We start from the raw sequence: 16,212 nt of genomic DNA, 5'->3' as shown, positions 1-16,212 counted from the left end.
GCACTGATTGCATAGCCAATGAAATCAGCCCTCTGCAATCAAAATCTGCACTGACCGGCAGTGTAAATACTGAATCGCCACCCTACACTTCAGAGAACACTCCATGGAGATCTGCAGTGCCTGATTCACTGCACTGATGCCAGCTGAGCACGCCACAGGGACATGGTGCAAGATTCCATCCTGGGGCAATTCTCATTGACATCAGTGGAAGCTGTGCCCTCTTACATCAGGGCTGAATTTGACCCAGGCTGCAAGGTCCTGATTAACAGAGGAGCTAAACACCTGGACCGCTCCTTTATTTCAACTAGAGCTGGGAGCACCCAGCAATTCTGAGAGCCAGGCTTTGCAGCACGGCGAACGACACTGAAGTCTGTGAAGATATTCGGAAATCCACCCCAAATTGCCTGTGACTGCGGCACATGTCATTGAATCGCATTGAGTTGCCAGTGATTGCAACGCACCTACTGAAGCGCACTGATTTCAGAACTCACGCCCCTGAATTGCGAGTGACTGCAGCACCTCCACTGAGTTCAGAAATCCCCCCACCTGCTGATTTCAGAGATCATGCCCTGACTTGCCAGCTACCGCACCGCACCCACCGATCTGCAGCTATTCGCCGGCACCTGCACCACACCAATCTGGAGGCGCAGCGCCGATTTCAGCAAACAGAACCCGCAAGCGCCGACCTGGGGAAAGCGAGCTGGGCCCACAAGATGCAAGGGAAAGGAGTCCCAGTCACTTACTTCTCCTGCTTCTTCTTGCAGGCAGTGTCCCCGCTGAGATCCAGCAGCTTCCGCTTGCAATTGAACTTGTCCCGGAGGCCATCGCTGCCAAACTTGGGCTCTTTGTTGGGCACCTTGAACCGCCCGGGTGCAATGAGGAAACCTTCCCTCTCCTTCAGGTTGTTGATGGTGTCCAGGTCATTCCGCACAGCGCCCTTCCCTGTCTTGCGGCCCTGCCTCACCTGCCGCAGCACCGCCAGCGCGGCGCATGCCACCAGGGCCAGGGTCACCAGCCCCAGGGCAAAGGAGACGGCCAGGGCCATCGGGAAGGGGTCATCGACCGCCAGCCGCCGGCTGCTGGCCGGGCTGGGGCTCTGCACCTTGAACTCGCAGCTGGAGCCCATGTAGCCAGCCGAGCACTCACAGACGTGGCCGGAGAAGTGGGTGTAGCAGGTGCCGCTGTTGAGGCAGGGGCTGGAGCCGCAGGCGTCCACCCGCACGCTGCAGTCCTTGCCGCCGTAGCCCAGGGTGCAGGAGCAGGTGTAGCTGTTGGGCCCGTCCAGGCAGGTGCCGCCATTGACGCAGGGGTTGCAGGCGCAGTCATCAATGTTGCGCTCGCAGCGGGTGCCGGCGAAGCCCGGTCTGCATTTGCAGAGCACCCGGCGGCCCAGATCCAGGCAGAGGCCACCTAGGAGGAAGCAATGGAGCGAGTCAGGCATGCGGGGGGGTGCCCGGCCCCAGCTGAGCCTGGTGTGGATTTGGTGGGCACAGACACGGGCCAAAGGCACGGGGACAGGACTCCGCCACGGATGCCCCAGGGTCAGACTCCTCTAGCTCCAATCCGGATCAGGGCCCTGTTGCGCTTGGCACATGGAGTGCAGCCCGTCAGGGCACCGCCCACCTGGACTATTCCCCATCCCGGCAGGGCCACAGACACTGTGGGCAGCTCGGATTCTCCTGGTCTCTGCCTTCAGCCTCCCGAGGCCTGAAATGCTTCAGTCTCACTAGAGCTATTGGGGTCAATGCTGGGGGGCCACAGGAGGCCAGACTAGATGAGCTGACGATCCTGTGTGGTCTGGGCATAGTACACAAATATTAGACCAATATCTCAGCTGATCTGCTTTCCCCGATCAGAGCCAGGGGAACAGGCAGAGCTGTAAATGGCTCATCCAAGGTCCCACAGGTGCAGGCCTGGGAATAGAACCCAGGAGTCCCGAGTCCCTGGCCTGAGCAGCGAGAGAGGCTGAAATTTCCCATTTTCATGTATGAGCTTCCGCCCTCCCTTCTTCTGCACCTCCATAGCCTGCCCCATCTGCCCTCTCTGGAGGGGAGCTCTGGCTCATCGGTGTCCTGAGCACTGAGCGCGCTGCCAAACAGCCACCCCATCTGAGCCAGCCGGAGGAGAAGGATCCCACTTCACCCACCAACACTCCGCCCAGCCAAACAGCCCGCCCCTTCCCTGGCTTTGAGGGGAGGGTTTGCTCCTTCCCAAAGGAGTGGGAAGCTGCAGTGTAAGGACACAGGAAGTAACCGAGGGCAGATGCTGCACAGAAAGGTCTAACCCTGCTCCCATCCATCCCACTGCCACCTACCTGGGTTGTAACATCACAGTGGGAGAAGAGGAATCTTCACCTCTCCCTTGGCACCCCACCCTCCACCCCGGAAAAGTGACCCGATTGTGCCCTAAAGCACAAAAACCTTCAGCATCGTTCTCCACCAAACACATCCCTGCCTCTCGCTGAACTGTCTTAGCCAGACCCTCGGCTGATGTAAACTGGCACAGCTCCACTGAGCAATGCCGATTTACACCAGGTGGGGATCTGGCCCCAGTGACTCCAATGGGAGCGACACTGTTTCGTATCTCTTGGGGATCTGGCCCCAGCATCCTCCAGCACTGAGTCTCACTGGTTAACGAGGCACCAGGGATGTAATACAAGCCCCTCTATTTCTAAAGGACTGCATGGAGTGCCCCTTGGGTGGAATACAGCCAGAGAACTCCCCACCCTCCCTCTGGGACGCGCAGGCCACAGCCAGACAGCGCCAGGATCTACTCGTTGCAGCCAGATCCCCCACCCCCGACTCAGGATCCACAAGTCACAGTCAGACAACCTCCTGGGATCTGCAGGTCACAGCCGGACGGCATCCCCCAGGAGCCATGAAAAAAATCTCCCCTGGCATCGGCTGCCTCAGCCACACAAGGGACAGGGAGCTGGAAATGCAAAGGTAATTATTCCTGTGATCCCAGCTCACCGCAGGGCAGAACATGATTAAGGGAAGAGACTGTGTTTTGTTCCATGTCTGTACAGCGCCTGGCACAATGGGGTCCTGGGGCACCTAGGGACTACCATAATACACCCAACAGCAATAAAAATATACAGCACCTGGCACAATGGAGCCTTGGGCTATGACTGGGGTGCCTAGATTCTATCATAATGCACCTAACAGCAATGCACACGCACAGTGCCTGGCACAATGGAGCTCCGGGCTATGACTGCGAGGAGGTCTCCCTAGGCATATACCTAATAGCAATCAAAACGTACAGTGCCTAGCACAATAGGGGCTCCCTGATGCTACTGCAAAGCTAATTATAATATTAGATGGTCGTGTGGCCTAGGGACCCAAGATCTGGACTGGGCCTCTAGTCTTGTCTTCTAGTTCCAGCTCTGCTTGCTGGGTGAGAGGCAAATCAGTTCCTCTTGCGGTCACTCTGTGCCTCGGTTTCCCCATCTGTAAAACGAGGACAACGATACCAACCTTCTTTATAAAGTGCTTTGAGATCAGCTGACGGAAAGAGCTACGGGTTATGATTATTAGGAGATCCTGATCCGGTGCCTGATCCTGCTTTGGACTGTAACTCCAGAGCATTTCACACTGGGTCCTGCTTGGCACTGGCGTAACCGCTTGGGTCCCAGATCGATCCCTTCTCAGCCCCCAGAGGTTTTGCTACGTCTCATTCCTAGTAGCTGGATTAGCTGGATTCTAGTCCAGCTCCTGATTCGTTGTCTCATCATCACCAGCACCACCAAAGGAAGGGTTAGCCCTGTTCCCAGCACTGGGGCAAATGCTGCTCCTGGTTACCCCTGTGCAATGCCTAGGTGTACATGAGAGCAGGATTTTAAGACACTGAGCCCTACCACAGGGCTGCATCTGAGCACAGTGCAGGAGGAAAAGGAGAAGAACGGCTGGATACTGCTCTATTTACAACCCACCCTCCCCCGGCTTCAGATCCTGGGGCTGGCTGATCCCAGCAGAAGTCAGAGCAGCCCCAAGGCTGTTGTAAACCAGGGCTGGCTTTATGATCTGCAGGGCCCGATTGGAATAATCGGTGGCAGGGGGGGTCCGCTCCAGGTTTTCCGCAGCACCCAAGGACCCCCCGCTGCCGAAATGCCATCAAAGACCCCCGGAGCGGGACCCCCTTAGGCGTGGGGCCCTCTTCGGCGCGGGGCCTGATTCTGGGGCATGGGGTGAATCGGCGTAAAGCCGGCCCTGGTTGTAATGTAGAGTTGCTGGCCACGCCTCTCCCCTCCCCAGCCAGCCATGCCCCTCATCCCAGGAGACAGAACTCTGTCCAGTGCTTCTCATTCACAGGGCCTCAGATGTCAAGGCCAGACGGGCCCATTGTGATCATCTGGCTCCCCTGGGTAGCACAGGGCCATAGGACTTTGCTGAAGTAATTCCTGTTTGAATTAGACCAGGTCTTTTCAAACAAAAATCCAGCCTTGATTTAAAAATTGCCAGTGATGAAGAACTCGCCGCCCCTCTCGGCAAGGTGTTCTCATGGTTAATCACTCTCACAGTTAAAAACTGACAGCTCATTTCCAGCCTGAACGTGACTAGCTTCAACTTCCAGCCATTGGATCATGTTCGACCTTCCACTGCTAGACTGACGAGCCCAGGATCAAATTCTTATTCCCCAAGTGGCTACGGGTAGGCTGGGATCAAGTCACCTCTTAACCTTCTCGTTGTTAAGCTAAAGAGATTGAGCTCCTTAAGCCTCTCACTAGAAGGCTTCCCAATTCCTTGATCATTCTCATGGCTCTTCTCTGATCCCTCTGCAACTTACCACCATCCTTCTGTGCCACACCTCCATCGATGTCCTGGATTGAGTACGCCAGCAAGGGCACAATTTGACTTGCTGGATCCTTACCTTACCAGTCACGCCAGAGCCAGGAAGAGCCCAGAGTGGCTCTCAGCTCTCCTGGGGGTGGGGATGGTGTCTCTTTGACACACAGCTTGCTTGCCTCTTGGCACTCTCCTCCGTGTGTATAAGCAGCTTCCCATCTAAGCATTTGCCATGTTAGATTTCAGGGCCTTTTTGGCAAGCTTCCTCACCCTCTTTGAGCCCCCCCCTTTCAGAAGGTCAGTGATAACTTTTGGAACGATCCTTCCCTATTGGGGCGGTTCAGCTTCAACCTACTAGCAGAATTCCAGCACCAGCTGCAGGCCCCATTGTGCCGGGCGCTGCACAGACAGAGAGACAGCCCCTGCTCCAAAGAGCTCACAAGCTCATACGCCAATCGAGACTGGATGTTTTTTCCCCCTAGAAGATCTGCTCTAGTTCAAACCAGAAATCTGATGAGGTTCAACAAGGACAAGTGCAGGGTCCTGCACTTAGGACAGAAGAATCTCGTGCACTGCTACAGGCTGGGGATCGACTGGCTAAGCAGCAGCTCTGCAGAAAAGGGCCTAGGAGTTGCAGTAGACGAGAAGCTGGATATGAGTCAGCAGTGGCCCTTGTTACCAAGAAGGCCAATGGCATATCGGGCTGTATTTAGTAGAGCTGCAGCAGATCGAGGACATGATCATTCCCCTCATTCGCACTTGGTGAGCGCACATCTGGTATTGTTTCCAGTTTTGGGCCCACACTACAGAAGGATGTGGACAAATTGGAGAGAGTCCAGCAGAGGCAACGAAAATGATCAGGGGCTGGAGCACACGATATATGAGGACGCTGAGGAACTGGGATTGTTTAGTCTGCAGAAGAGAAGTGAGGGGGATTCGAAGCTGCTTTCAACTACTGAAGGGGGCTCCAAAGAGGATGGAGCTCGGCTGTTCTCAGTGGTGGCAGATGACAGAAAAGACGGTTACTCACCTTTGTAACTGTGTTTCTCGAGTGTGTTGCTCATATCCATTCCAATAGGTGTGCGCGCCATGTGCATGTTCATCGAAGATTTTTACCTAGCACACTCGGTGGTCGCTAGGCGCCCTGGAGTGTGCCACTAGGTGCCGGATACATACCCTGTCGACCCAACGCCTCTCAGTAAAGGAATAGGATAAATATACAGCGAAAAGTGCAAGGTCATGCACTTAGGGATTCAATAATAAGAATTTTAGATATAGTGGGACGCATCAGTTTGGAAGCGACGGAGGAGGAGAAGGACCTTGGGGTGATGGTTGATGAGCAGGATGACTTAGCGCCAATGCGATATGGCGTAAAAAGCAAATGCGGTTGTAGGCATCAGGTGAGGTATCCACAAGAGAAGGAGGTGTTAGTGCGTATACGCCTGTGAGACCCACTGAATATTGTGTTGCAGTTCTGGTGCATGTTTAAGAAGATGAATTCAAACGAACAGGTTAGAACGGCTACTAGATGATCCAGGAATGGAAATCTGCCTTATGAAAGAGACTCAAGAGCTTGGCTTGTTAGCCTGGCCAAAAGAGCTCGGGATATGCTTGCTCATATAAATATATCAGGGATTAACGTTAGGGAGGAGAGGAATATTTAAGCTAAGTACTAAGTAGGCACAAGTGAGAATGGGTACAAACTGGATATTAGGAAGTTTAGACTTGAATTAGACAAGTTTCTTAACCATTAGGAGAGAAGTTCTGAACGCTTCCGAGGAGTAGTGGGGGAAAAGACTTATCTGGCTTTAAGATTAAGCTTGATAAGTATATGGAGGGTATTGAATGGATAGTTTATTTGGGCAATTGATCTTGGATTATCGGCAGATAAGTCTGCTCGATGGTCTGTGAGGGAGTTGATGGGATGGGAACGGTACTGCAGAGAATTCTTCTTGGGGCTAGCTGTGAGTCTTGCCCACATGCTCAGGGTTAGCTGATCGCATATTTGGGGTCGGAAGGAATTTTCCTCCAGGCGGATTGCAGAGGCCTGGAGTTTTTCGCCTTCCTCTGCACGCGTGGGGCATGGTCGCTTGCTGTGCTTCTCGCAGACTTGAGTCTTCAGATCACAATTTTGGATTTCAATACTCAGTCATGTAGGGTTGTTAGAAATGTGTACGTAGGTGTTGTGGCCTTGACCTTGTGCAGAGGTCAGACTAGATGATCAATTGTCCTTCTCGAACCTATGAGTCTAATGATCGTATGAGTTCCTTCTTGCGGTACTCCCCAGTGAGTGATGCGGGATTGGAATGGTAGAGCAAACATCTCCGAAGAACAACATACAGGTGCAGTAACCGTCTCTTCTTCTAGCAGTGCTTGCATATATCGATTCCAGTTTAGGTGACTCCCCCTAGTACCTGAGCGGTGGGGTCGGAGTGAATGTAGGGAATGCAAAACTGCTGAAGCCAACAGGCTGCGTGCATCTCTAGACCTGGTTGACCAGAGCATATGGCAAAGCAAAGGTGTGGACCGAGACCAGGTCGCTGCGACATGTCTCCTGGATAGGTACACGAGCCAGGAAGGCGGCAGATGAAGCCTGAGCTCTGGTAGAATGTGCGGTGATGTGGCTTGGGGAAATATGAGCCAAATCATAACAAGTGCGGATGCACGCCGTCACCGAAGATGAGATCCTCTGAGAGGAAACAGGTAGGCCTTTCATTCAGTCTGCTACCGCAACAAAGAGTTGGGGCGTTTTACAAAAGGGTCTTGTCCGCTCAAGATAAAATGTGAGTGCTCTACGGACGTCCAGGGAGTGCAATTGTTGCTCCCATCGCGTTGAGTGTGGCTTCAGGAAGAAGACCTGGAGGAAGATGTCCTGGTTAACATGAAAGGCCGAAACCACCTTAGGGAGGAATGCTGGGTGTGGTCGCAACTGCACCTTATCCTTGTGGAACACAGTGTATGGCGGATCCACTGTAAGAGCCCTAAGCTCAGAGACTCGTCTGAATGATGTAATGGCTACGAGGAAAGCTGTCTTCCACGACAGGTATAGTAGTGAGCAGGTTGCTAACGGCTCAAATGGGGGAGACATAAGTCTGGTTAAAACCAGGTTGAGGTCCCAGGTCGGGGCTGGGCGGTGTACTTGGGGGTATAAGCGCTCCAAGCCCTTGAGGAACCTCGAAACCATAGGGTGTGAGAACACAGAACGGCCACCTTCGCCTGGGTGGAAGGTAGAGATGGCCGCCAAGTGCACCCTCAGTGATGATACTGCTAGGCCCTGCTGTTTGAGAGACCAGAGGTAGTCCAAAATACAGGGGATCGAGACCTCAGTGGGAGTAAGATTAAGCATTTCGCACCAGCAGGAGAAACGCTTTCACTTGGCCAGATACGTTGACCGGGTGGAAGGTTTCCTGCTACCCAGGAGAACTTCTTGTACTGAGGCAGAGCAACATAACTCGGACTGGTTTAGCCACGCAGCAGCCATGCCATGAGGTGAAGAGCCTGCAGGTCCGGGTGTCGAAGTCTGCCATGGTCCTGAGTTATGATGTCTGGATGGAGTGGCAGGGTAATTGGGTTGGCTATCAACAGGTCAAGCAACGTGGTGTACCAGTGCTGCCTGGGCCATGCTGGAGCGATCATGATGATGCGCGCTCTGTCCCTGCGGAGTTTCAGCAGGACCTTGTGAACCAGCGGGAATGGTGGGAAGGCATAAAGGAGCTGGCTCTTCCACGGCATCAGGAAAGCGTCCGAGATCGATCCGGGGAGAGACCTTGGAAGGAGCAGAACATCTGGCATTTCCTGTTCTCGCGGAAGCAAACAGGTTCTGTGGGGAAATCCCCACTTCTGGAAAACAGAATGCATAACATCTGGGTGGATCGACCACTCGTGAGACAGGAAAGACCTGCTGAGTCGATCCGCCAGGTGTTCCGAATACCTGGGAGAAAAGGACGCTACCAGATCTATCGAGTGGGCTATGCAAAAGTCCCAGAGTTGGATGGCCTCCTGACAAAGGGGGAGGACCGTGTCCCTCCCTGTTTGTTTTTGTAGTACATGGCCGTTGTGTTGTCTGTAAACACTGAGACACAACGGCCTCGCAACTGTTGCTGGAACGCCTGGCACGCCAGGCGGACTGCTCTCAGTTCTCGGACATTTATGTGTAATGCCAGCTCCTGAGAAGACCAAAGGCCTTGAGTACGAAGGTGACCGAGGTGAGCACCCCAGCCGAGAGATGACGCGTCCGTCGTCAGGGACATTGAGGGTTGGGGCGGATGGAACGGCATCCCTGCACACACCAGGGAGGGAGTTAGCCACCATTCTAGGGAGCCTAGGGTGCTCGGGGAATGGTGACTATCGTGTCTATTGGGTCCCTGCCCGGGCGGTATACCGAGTTGAGCCAAACTTGGAGAGGACGGAGGCGGAGCCTGGCGTGTTTGGTTACAAACGTGCAGGCAGCCATGTGACCCAGGAGACCGAGACAAGTGCGAGCCGAGGTCGTCGGGAATTCTGTAGACCTCGGATGATTGTTGCCATCGCCTGAAACCGCGGCTGTGGGTAAGCAGGCTCTGGCTAGATGGAGTCCAGGATAGCTCCTATGAAGTCTAACCTCTGCGTGGGAACCAGAGTGGATTTTTCTATATTGATCATCAGGCCTAGACGTGTGAATAGGTCCTTGACGATGCCCACATGCTGAGTGACTTGTGTCTCGGAGGCCCTCGATGAGCCAATCGTCCAGATACGGAAAAACGTGTATCCGACGTCGGCGGAGGTAGGCGGCGACTACGGCCATACACTTTGTAAATACCCTTGGGGCTGTAGAAAGGCCAAACGGCAGGACCGTAAACTGGAAGTGCTGACGGTTGGCTACAAAGCGGAGGTATCTCCTGTGCGGAGGAAAGATGGCGATGTGAAAGTACGCGTCCTTCATATCGAGGGCGGCATACCAGTCTCCAGGATCCAAGGATGGGATAATGGTCCCCAGGGATACCATGCGAACTTCAACTTTATCATAAACTGGTTGAGTCCTCGCAGGTCTAGGATAGGTCTGAGACCTCCCTTCGACTTGGGATTAGGAAATAATGGGAGTAAAACCCCTTGCCCCTTTCGTCCATCGGTACCTCCTCTATAGCTCCTATGGCGAGGAGCGTCTGCACTCTTGTAAGAGGAATTGCTCGTGAGAGGGGTCCCTGAAGAGGGACAGGGTTGGAGGGTGGGAGGGCAGGGTTGAAATAAATTGGAGGTGGTACCCATACTCCACCGTGCGTAGGACCCAGCGATCTGAAGTTAACTGGGACCACGCCGGGAGGAAGTAGGAGAGACGGTTGGAGAAGGGAGGAGGAGAGGGATCCTGGCCTGTAACTGGTACGCCGCCCTCGGGCCGCACCTTCAAAAGTTCGTCTTTGGTCCCAGTGGTGGTTTCGGTTTCGAGGGACCTTGATTTTGGCCCCTTGGGGTCCTGACGGTCGTCTGCGACCACCTCAGCCGCGCTGCCTGCCAAAGTCCTGTCTTTGTCTAGGCACAGAGTATGGGCAGTGAGGCTGGGGACGGAAAGGCCTGCATTGGGTCACCGGCGTATGCATGCCGAGAGAGCGCATTATGACCTGTTGTCCTTCAGGCTTTGCAGCCTGGGGTCAGTCTTTTCGAGAAGAAGAGCCTTTACCATCAAAATGGGCAAGTCCTGAATGGTATACTGCAGCTCCGGTGCGAGGTTTGAAACCTGAAGCCATGAGATGCGCCTCATGGCAACACCCGAGGCCAGAGTCCTGGCTGCTGAGTCTGCTGCATCCAAAAGGCCTGGAGGGAAGTTCTGGCCACCTTTTTCCCTTCCTCCAAGAGGGCAGCGAAACTCTTGCGGCGGGAGTCTTGAGGGAGAAGCTCCGTAAACTTACCCACTGCCACCCAGGTGTTATAATTATAGCGGCTAAGCAAGGCTTGTTGATTTGCCACCCGGAGCTGTAGGGCCCCTGCCGAGTACACTTGCGGCCAAGTAGGTCCATTCGCCTAGCCTCCTCTTCGATTTCGGGGCTGGCGCCTGCTGGCCATGGCATTCCCTCTCATTAACGGACTGGACGACTAGTGAGCAGGGAGGGATGGACATACAAGTACTCGTACCCTTTAGAGGGCACCATATATTTTTCGCTCGACTCCCCTGGCCGCAGGAGGGATAGAGGCTGGGGACTGCCATATAGTATCGGCATTCGCCTGGATGGTCCGAATAAACGGTAGGGCCACTCTAGTGGGGGCATCCACCGATAGAATGTCCACTACCGGTCCTCTACCTCCGGGACCTCCTCCACCTGGAGGTTCATATTGAGTGCTACCCTCCTTAGGAGGTCCTGATGGGCTCTCAGGTCGATTGGAGGAGGGCCCGAGGAGGATGTTCCTGCCACCACCTCATCTGGAGAAGAGGAAGAGGAGATGCCAGCGACGAGCGGGTCCTGGGTGGCCTGTTGCTCTTGGGCGATTTCCTGCTCCAGAGGAACCTGGGAGTCCGGTGGGTGAACTGGGGCTTCTTCCACAGCAGTCGGAGGGGGACGGCTAACCGTCGCCTCTGGCACTCGGTGCTCTGATGAGACAGAGCGGGACGGAACTACTGGTACGCCTTGGGCCTGGTGGTACGCCCAAGGTGTCCAGAAAGACCACTGATGGGGTCCTTGGTCCTGGGCCTGGGTCTCTTGGAAGACTCTGGTGGGCACATCAGAATCGCGGTACTGAGCATAAGAGCTGTCCGTGTGGGACGACACTGATGCGTGTCTGGATGGCCATGGAGGTGCCGAAAAGCCCTGAGCAGTCTCTCTGTCTCTAGCGAACCTTGCTCTACTCGGCACTGGGGACCGGTACCGGGAGGCATACCAGTACCAGGAACAAGATCAGGATCTGTGACTGGAGCGGTGCCGGGAGGTCGACCGAGGTCTCGAGGCTCGATGTTGGGAGCAGATACGGGAGTCATGGTGCCTGGAGCGATGCTGGGAGCTGGAACAGTGCTGAGAGTAGCGGGCCGGCGAATGGGATACCGACCGGTGCCGCGAGTGCGACCGGTACCGAGGAGGAGAACGGTACCGGGACTGCGAGTGGTGTCGGGACTGGGAGCGCCGACAGGACCTGGAACGTCTGCGGGACCGTGATCGTGAATGGTGATGTTCTGCTGTGCTGACAGAGGATGGTCTTATCAAGGTAGACTTGCCGATAGACTGTATTACCTGCATCGGCGGTGCCGGGGGTTGAGGCAGCATTAACTCTGTCATGGCAATCAGATCCCTCGCCGTTGAGAACGTCTCCGGCGTGGATGGAATAGTAAGCTGAACCACAGCTCGTGCTGGGGAGCTGACACGCACTGGACTAGACGGCCCTTGTGGGACCAGAATTAACGGTGCCGACGTCGTCGGTGCCGTGGCAGGTGTCAGTGCTGGGCGATCCGACTTAGACGAGCTCTCTGGCTGCGGTGCAGGTGGCATAGAAGCAGCAGGAGTCTTAGGCTTTCTCGACCTCGGGGAGAGGGAGCGGTGCTGAGTCGACTTCGGTGCTGGGGACGGCCGGTGCCGAGAGGTCTTGGCAGTACCGGCGCGGTCCGGTGCCGAGGAGGCGCTTCTGCCCGCCAATTGACCAGCGCTCAGTGCCGAAGGCGGAGGGGTAAGAGCTGCCTCCATGAGAGTCCCGCTCTTTTGTTGTTCTCGGCTTAAAAGCCTTGCAAATGTGACACTTATCTGTTAGGTGAGATTCCCCAAGGCACTTAAGGCAGGAGTCGTGTGGATTTCCTGTCGGCATCAGCTTATGGCAGGCCAAGCACAGTTTGAAACCCGGTGAACCGGGCATGGGCCCCGGCACCGGGTGCGGGGAAGGGGCTAATCCCTGAATCCCTCTTAACTATACACTAACTATGAATGATAAAAATTAGCTAAAACTAAACTAAACTATATACACACAAAAAAAATAACTAGAGAACTACAAATAGCTAGGGAGGTGGAGGTCAGTACAACCGCACTCCACTGTTCCAACGGCCGACATGGGCGGTAAGAAGGAACTGAGAGGCGGTTGGGTTGGCAGGGGTATATATCCAGCGCCATAGCGGCGCCACTCTAGGGCGCGTCCAGCCGACCCACCGAGCGTTGCTAGGGTAAAAATCTCCCGACGAACGTGCATGCGGCGCACGCAGACCTAATTGGAATCGATATGAGCAAGCACTCGAAGAAGAACAAGGAGCAATGGTCTCAAGTTGTAGTGGGGGAGGTCTAGGTTGGATATTAGGAAACACTATTGCACTAGGAGGGTGGTGAAGCACTGGATGGGTTCCCTAGGGAGGTGGTGGAATCTCCATCCTTAGAGGTTTTTAAGGTCAGGATTGACAAAGTCCTGGCTGGGAGGATTTAGTTGGGACTGGTCCTGCTTTGAGCAGGGGGGTTGGACTAGATACCTCCTGAGGTCTCTTCCAACCTTGATATTCTATGATTCTAAGAACTAATTCAGAGCAGTCTTAGCGCTTGGATTATACAGGAGGTCAGTGACAGATGATCACAAGGATGCCTTCTGGCCTTGGATTCTCTGAGCTGTGGGAGAGGAAACTGAGGCACGGAGCAAGGAAAGGGACTTGCTCAAGGACACGCAGCAAGGCAATGGCAGAAGCAGGACTAGAACTTAGGTCTCCAGAGGCCCAATTCAGTGCTTTACCTACTAGATCACAGTGCCTATCGAGCGGCTCCTCTCCAGCATGTGGTGTAGGGCTGTTGCTTCTATGATGGGAGCACTTAGGAGCCCCAGTCAAGGAGGGTCCCTACTGTGCCAAGGGCTGCAAATTTTATGGCTATTAGGTGTATTACGGTAGCACTTAGGAGCCCGTCGTGGCTCAGGACCCCATTGTGTTGGGCGCTGTACATTTCTGATGTAATTACACGTACTACAGTAGCAGCTGGGAGCTTCAGTCATGGACCAGGACCCCATTGTGTCAGGTGCTGTACATTTTTATTGTGATTAGGTGTATTTGGTAGCATCTAGGAGACTCAGTCATGGGCCATGACCTCATTGCACTAGACATTGTGCATTTGTTTATGGCTATTAGGAGTATTACAGTAGTGTGGAGGCAGGCCCACCCACCCAGGCGTGGACCAGGCCCCAGTTGTGTCAGGTGCTGTACAGACACACAAAATACAGTCCTCCCTCCAGAGAGCTCTTAATGTAGATGTCAGAAAAGATAGACCAGGTGGGCAGGAATGGGGGGTGGATCAGGAGAAACTGGTTGTAATTTTCCATCAACCAGATTTTTCCATTTATCAATGTGAGAGATATTGTGGGGGGCTTCGGAGCTCCCTTCAAATACTTTTCGGGGGGGAGAAGGGGAAAGAACAAATGAAACACCCCCCAAAACTGCCCCTTTTTTTGTTTTTGTTTGTTTCTTTCTTTTCTGAATTTTTGGCAGAAGACATTTCCCCCCCCTTTTTCAGGAACCCTTGCAGGAAAAAGTCAGCCACCCTACTGCACTGCATGCCACCTTTCCAGCCTACGGGGCCCCTTTTAGGAGTCTGACTGGTCTTGTGCACCCCCAAATTACCCCTCATTTCAAAACGACTTGCCTGCAAAATCAGACGTCAAATTCCCAAAGCGTCCCAGCGCGCTGCTACTGGAGAATCGTTGGCTTTCTCCATTCGTCTGCATGAAATTGTCATTTGTACTGACCTCGCTAGCACTTTTTAAGTAGCTTATTGTAAAATTAGGCCAATCTCCAGATAAGTTGACGTACCCCAGAAGACCCCCGGGGGTACCTTGGCTGAGAACCACTGCACTCAGCCCGCCGAGGGAGAACGGCCCTTGCTCTGTGTGCCTGAGAGATGGCTAACCCTGCCCCCCGCAACATCCTGTGGGGTGCCAAGAAACTGCTGCCCTAAACCTCACCCTAATCTCCTTAACTGCTATTTCAGAACAGCGCTAGCCCTTCAAATCCAAAGCCTGGCTTGTCCCAGAATAGGTCTCGATGTAGACACGGCCATGTCCTAAGAGTTTACAATCTAAATAGACAAATGGAAGGATTATTACCCCATTTTACATATGGGGAAACTGAGGCACAGACGAAGTGACATTCTCAGTGTCACACAGGGGATCAATGGCAAAGCAGGAAATTGAACTACGTCTCTGCTTTGAGCAGAGTCATATTCTAGTATCTTGGGGATCTGCATAGAGAGGATTTGTTCCGCTCCATTCAGGGATTTTTCGGGCCCGCCCTGGGAAACATCAGGGGATGGCGTAGAGATTCCAGCCCACTTTTCATTCAGACCAGGGCTTCTCCAGCAACAAACCCTTGGGCCCTGCTTAAGTGAGGTGAGACCCACCCAGCGGCTTTGTGTCACTGCCCGCCCAGAAGCTTTGGGAAGAAGAGAGCAGGACGACCCAGCAAATACCAGTTCCCCCCGCATCCCTCCCAGGCCTGCATGCTGCCTTCACCCCTGAACCCAGAGAAGAAAGCAGCGTGGCCCTTACTGTTCAGACACGGGTTATTGGTGCACCGGTCGATCTTCTTCTCACAGTTGGAGCCGTGGTAGCCCAAGGGGCAGTGGCAAGTGTAGCCACCCGTGGGCTTCTCGGCACAGGTGCCTCCGTTGAAGCAGGGCCCGTCAGCGCAGGTCATGGCGCTGATCTCGCAGTTCTTCCCGTAGAACCCCTGGGGGCAGGTGCACTTGTAGTCGTTCTCCAGATCCTGGGACCAGAGGGAGGAAGAGAGAAAGAAGCAGCGGGTTCTAGTTTTAAAGCCGTAACCAGCAGGAGAGGCCGAACGAGCACCCAATGGATCCCGGGAGCTCGTGCGGACAGGTGCTGTGAACATCCCGGCTCCTCGTCAGGAGAAGAAAGCTGCTCTTCCGGGGAAGACGCTGCACTGGGGCTTGGAGCTTGTTGATGCTACGGGGGCTGTCCTGGCAGAGCTCCGGCAGTGGCGGAGCGATGCAGCGGAACCGTGCAGTGCAGCCGCAGCCGAGAGCGACGGGAAGGGGATAGGAAAACCACCTCCCCGAGCAGCTGCCGCTAGCCTGATGGAAGCATCCTAGGGGGTGAGGTGGGCAGAGCGGTGGCTTTTTCATGCCCCTGAGCACTGTCACTACATCAACCTCATTTCTACATCTTCGGGTGGTCACCGTGCTATTCCCAGCTCTGCCGCAGACTCCCTGGGCTGGTCTTTGAGGCCCACATCCTCAGACGTACGCAGGCTCCTAACTCCCATGGGAATTAGGCGCCTGAATACCTCTGAGGACCAGAGTCTTAAAGCTTTGTGAATGCACAAAAATTGTCCTGCCTGAACGACTTCCCTTGACAGCTCTTTGGAGTGGGGGCTGGCTCCTTGCTCTGCCTAAGTACAGCCCCTGCCCCAATGAGCAAACCTAATAGCAACACAAACGTACAGCGCCTGACACAGTGGGGTCCTGCTCCGTGCCTGGGGTGCCTAGGTGCTACCGTA

At 54.4% G+C, this 16,212-nt stretch overlaps 1 protein-coding gene across 1 annotated transcript in view; it reads right to left on the bottom strand.

The window, feature by feature from the left end:
• Positions 1-16,212, bottom strand: part of DLL3 (delta like canonical Notch ligand 3) — a 293,693-nt gene that overhangs the window by 219,234 nt on the left and 58,247 nt on the right. Inside the window, exons 6-7 of the mRNA XM_032776246.2 lie at positions 15,243-15,459; positions 744-1,410 (exon numbers count right to left, since the gene is read on the bottom strand). Coding sequence (XP_032632137.1) covers positions 744-1,410; positions 15,243-15,459 — 884 coding nt within the window. The remainder of the gene's footprint in view (positions 1-743; positions 1,411-15,242; positions 15,460-16,212) is intronic.

Source organism: Chelonoidis abingdonii, chromosome 11, assembly GCF_003597395.2.
Source record: "Chelonoidis abingdonii isolate Lonesome George chromosome 11, CheloAbing_2.0, whole genome shotgun sequence".
In the NCBI taxonomy this organism is placed as follows: Eukaryota; Metazoa; Chordata; order Testudines; family Testudinidae; genus Chelonoidis; species Chelonoidis abingdonii.
Note: the sequence above shows the minus strand (reverse complement) of the source record. Positions and strands in the feature narration are given on the sequence as shown.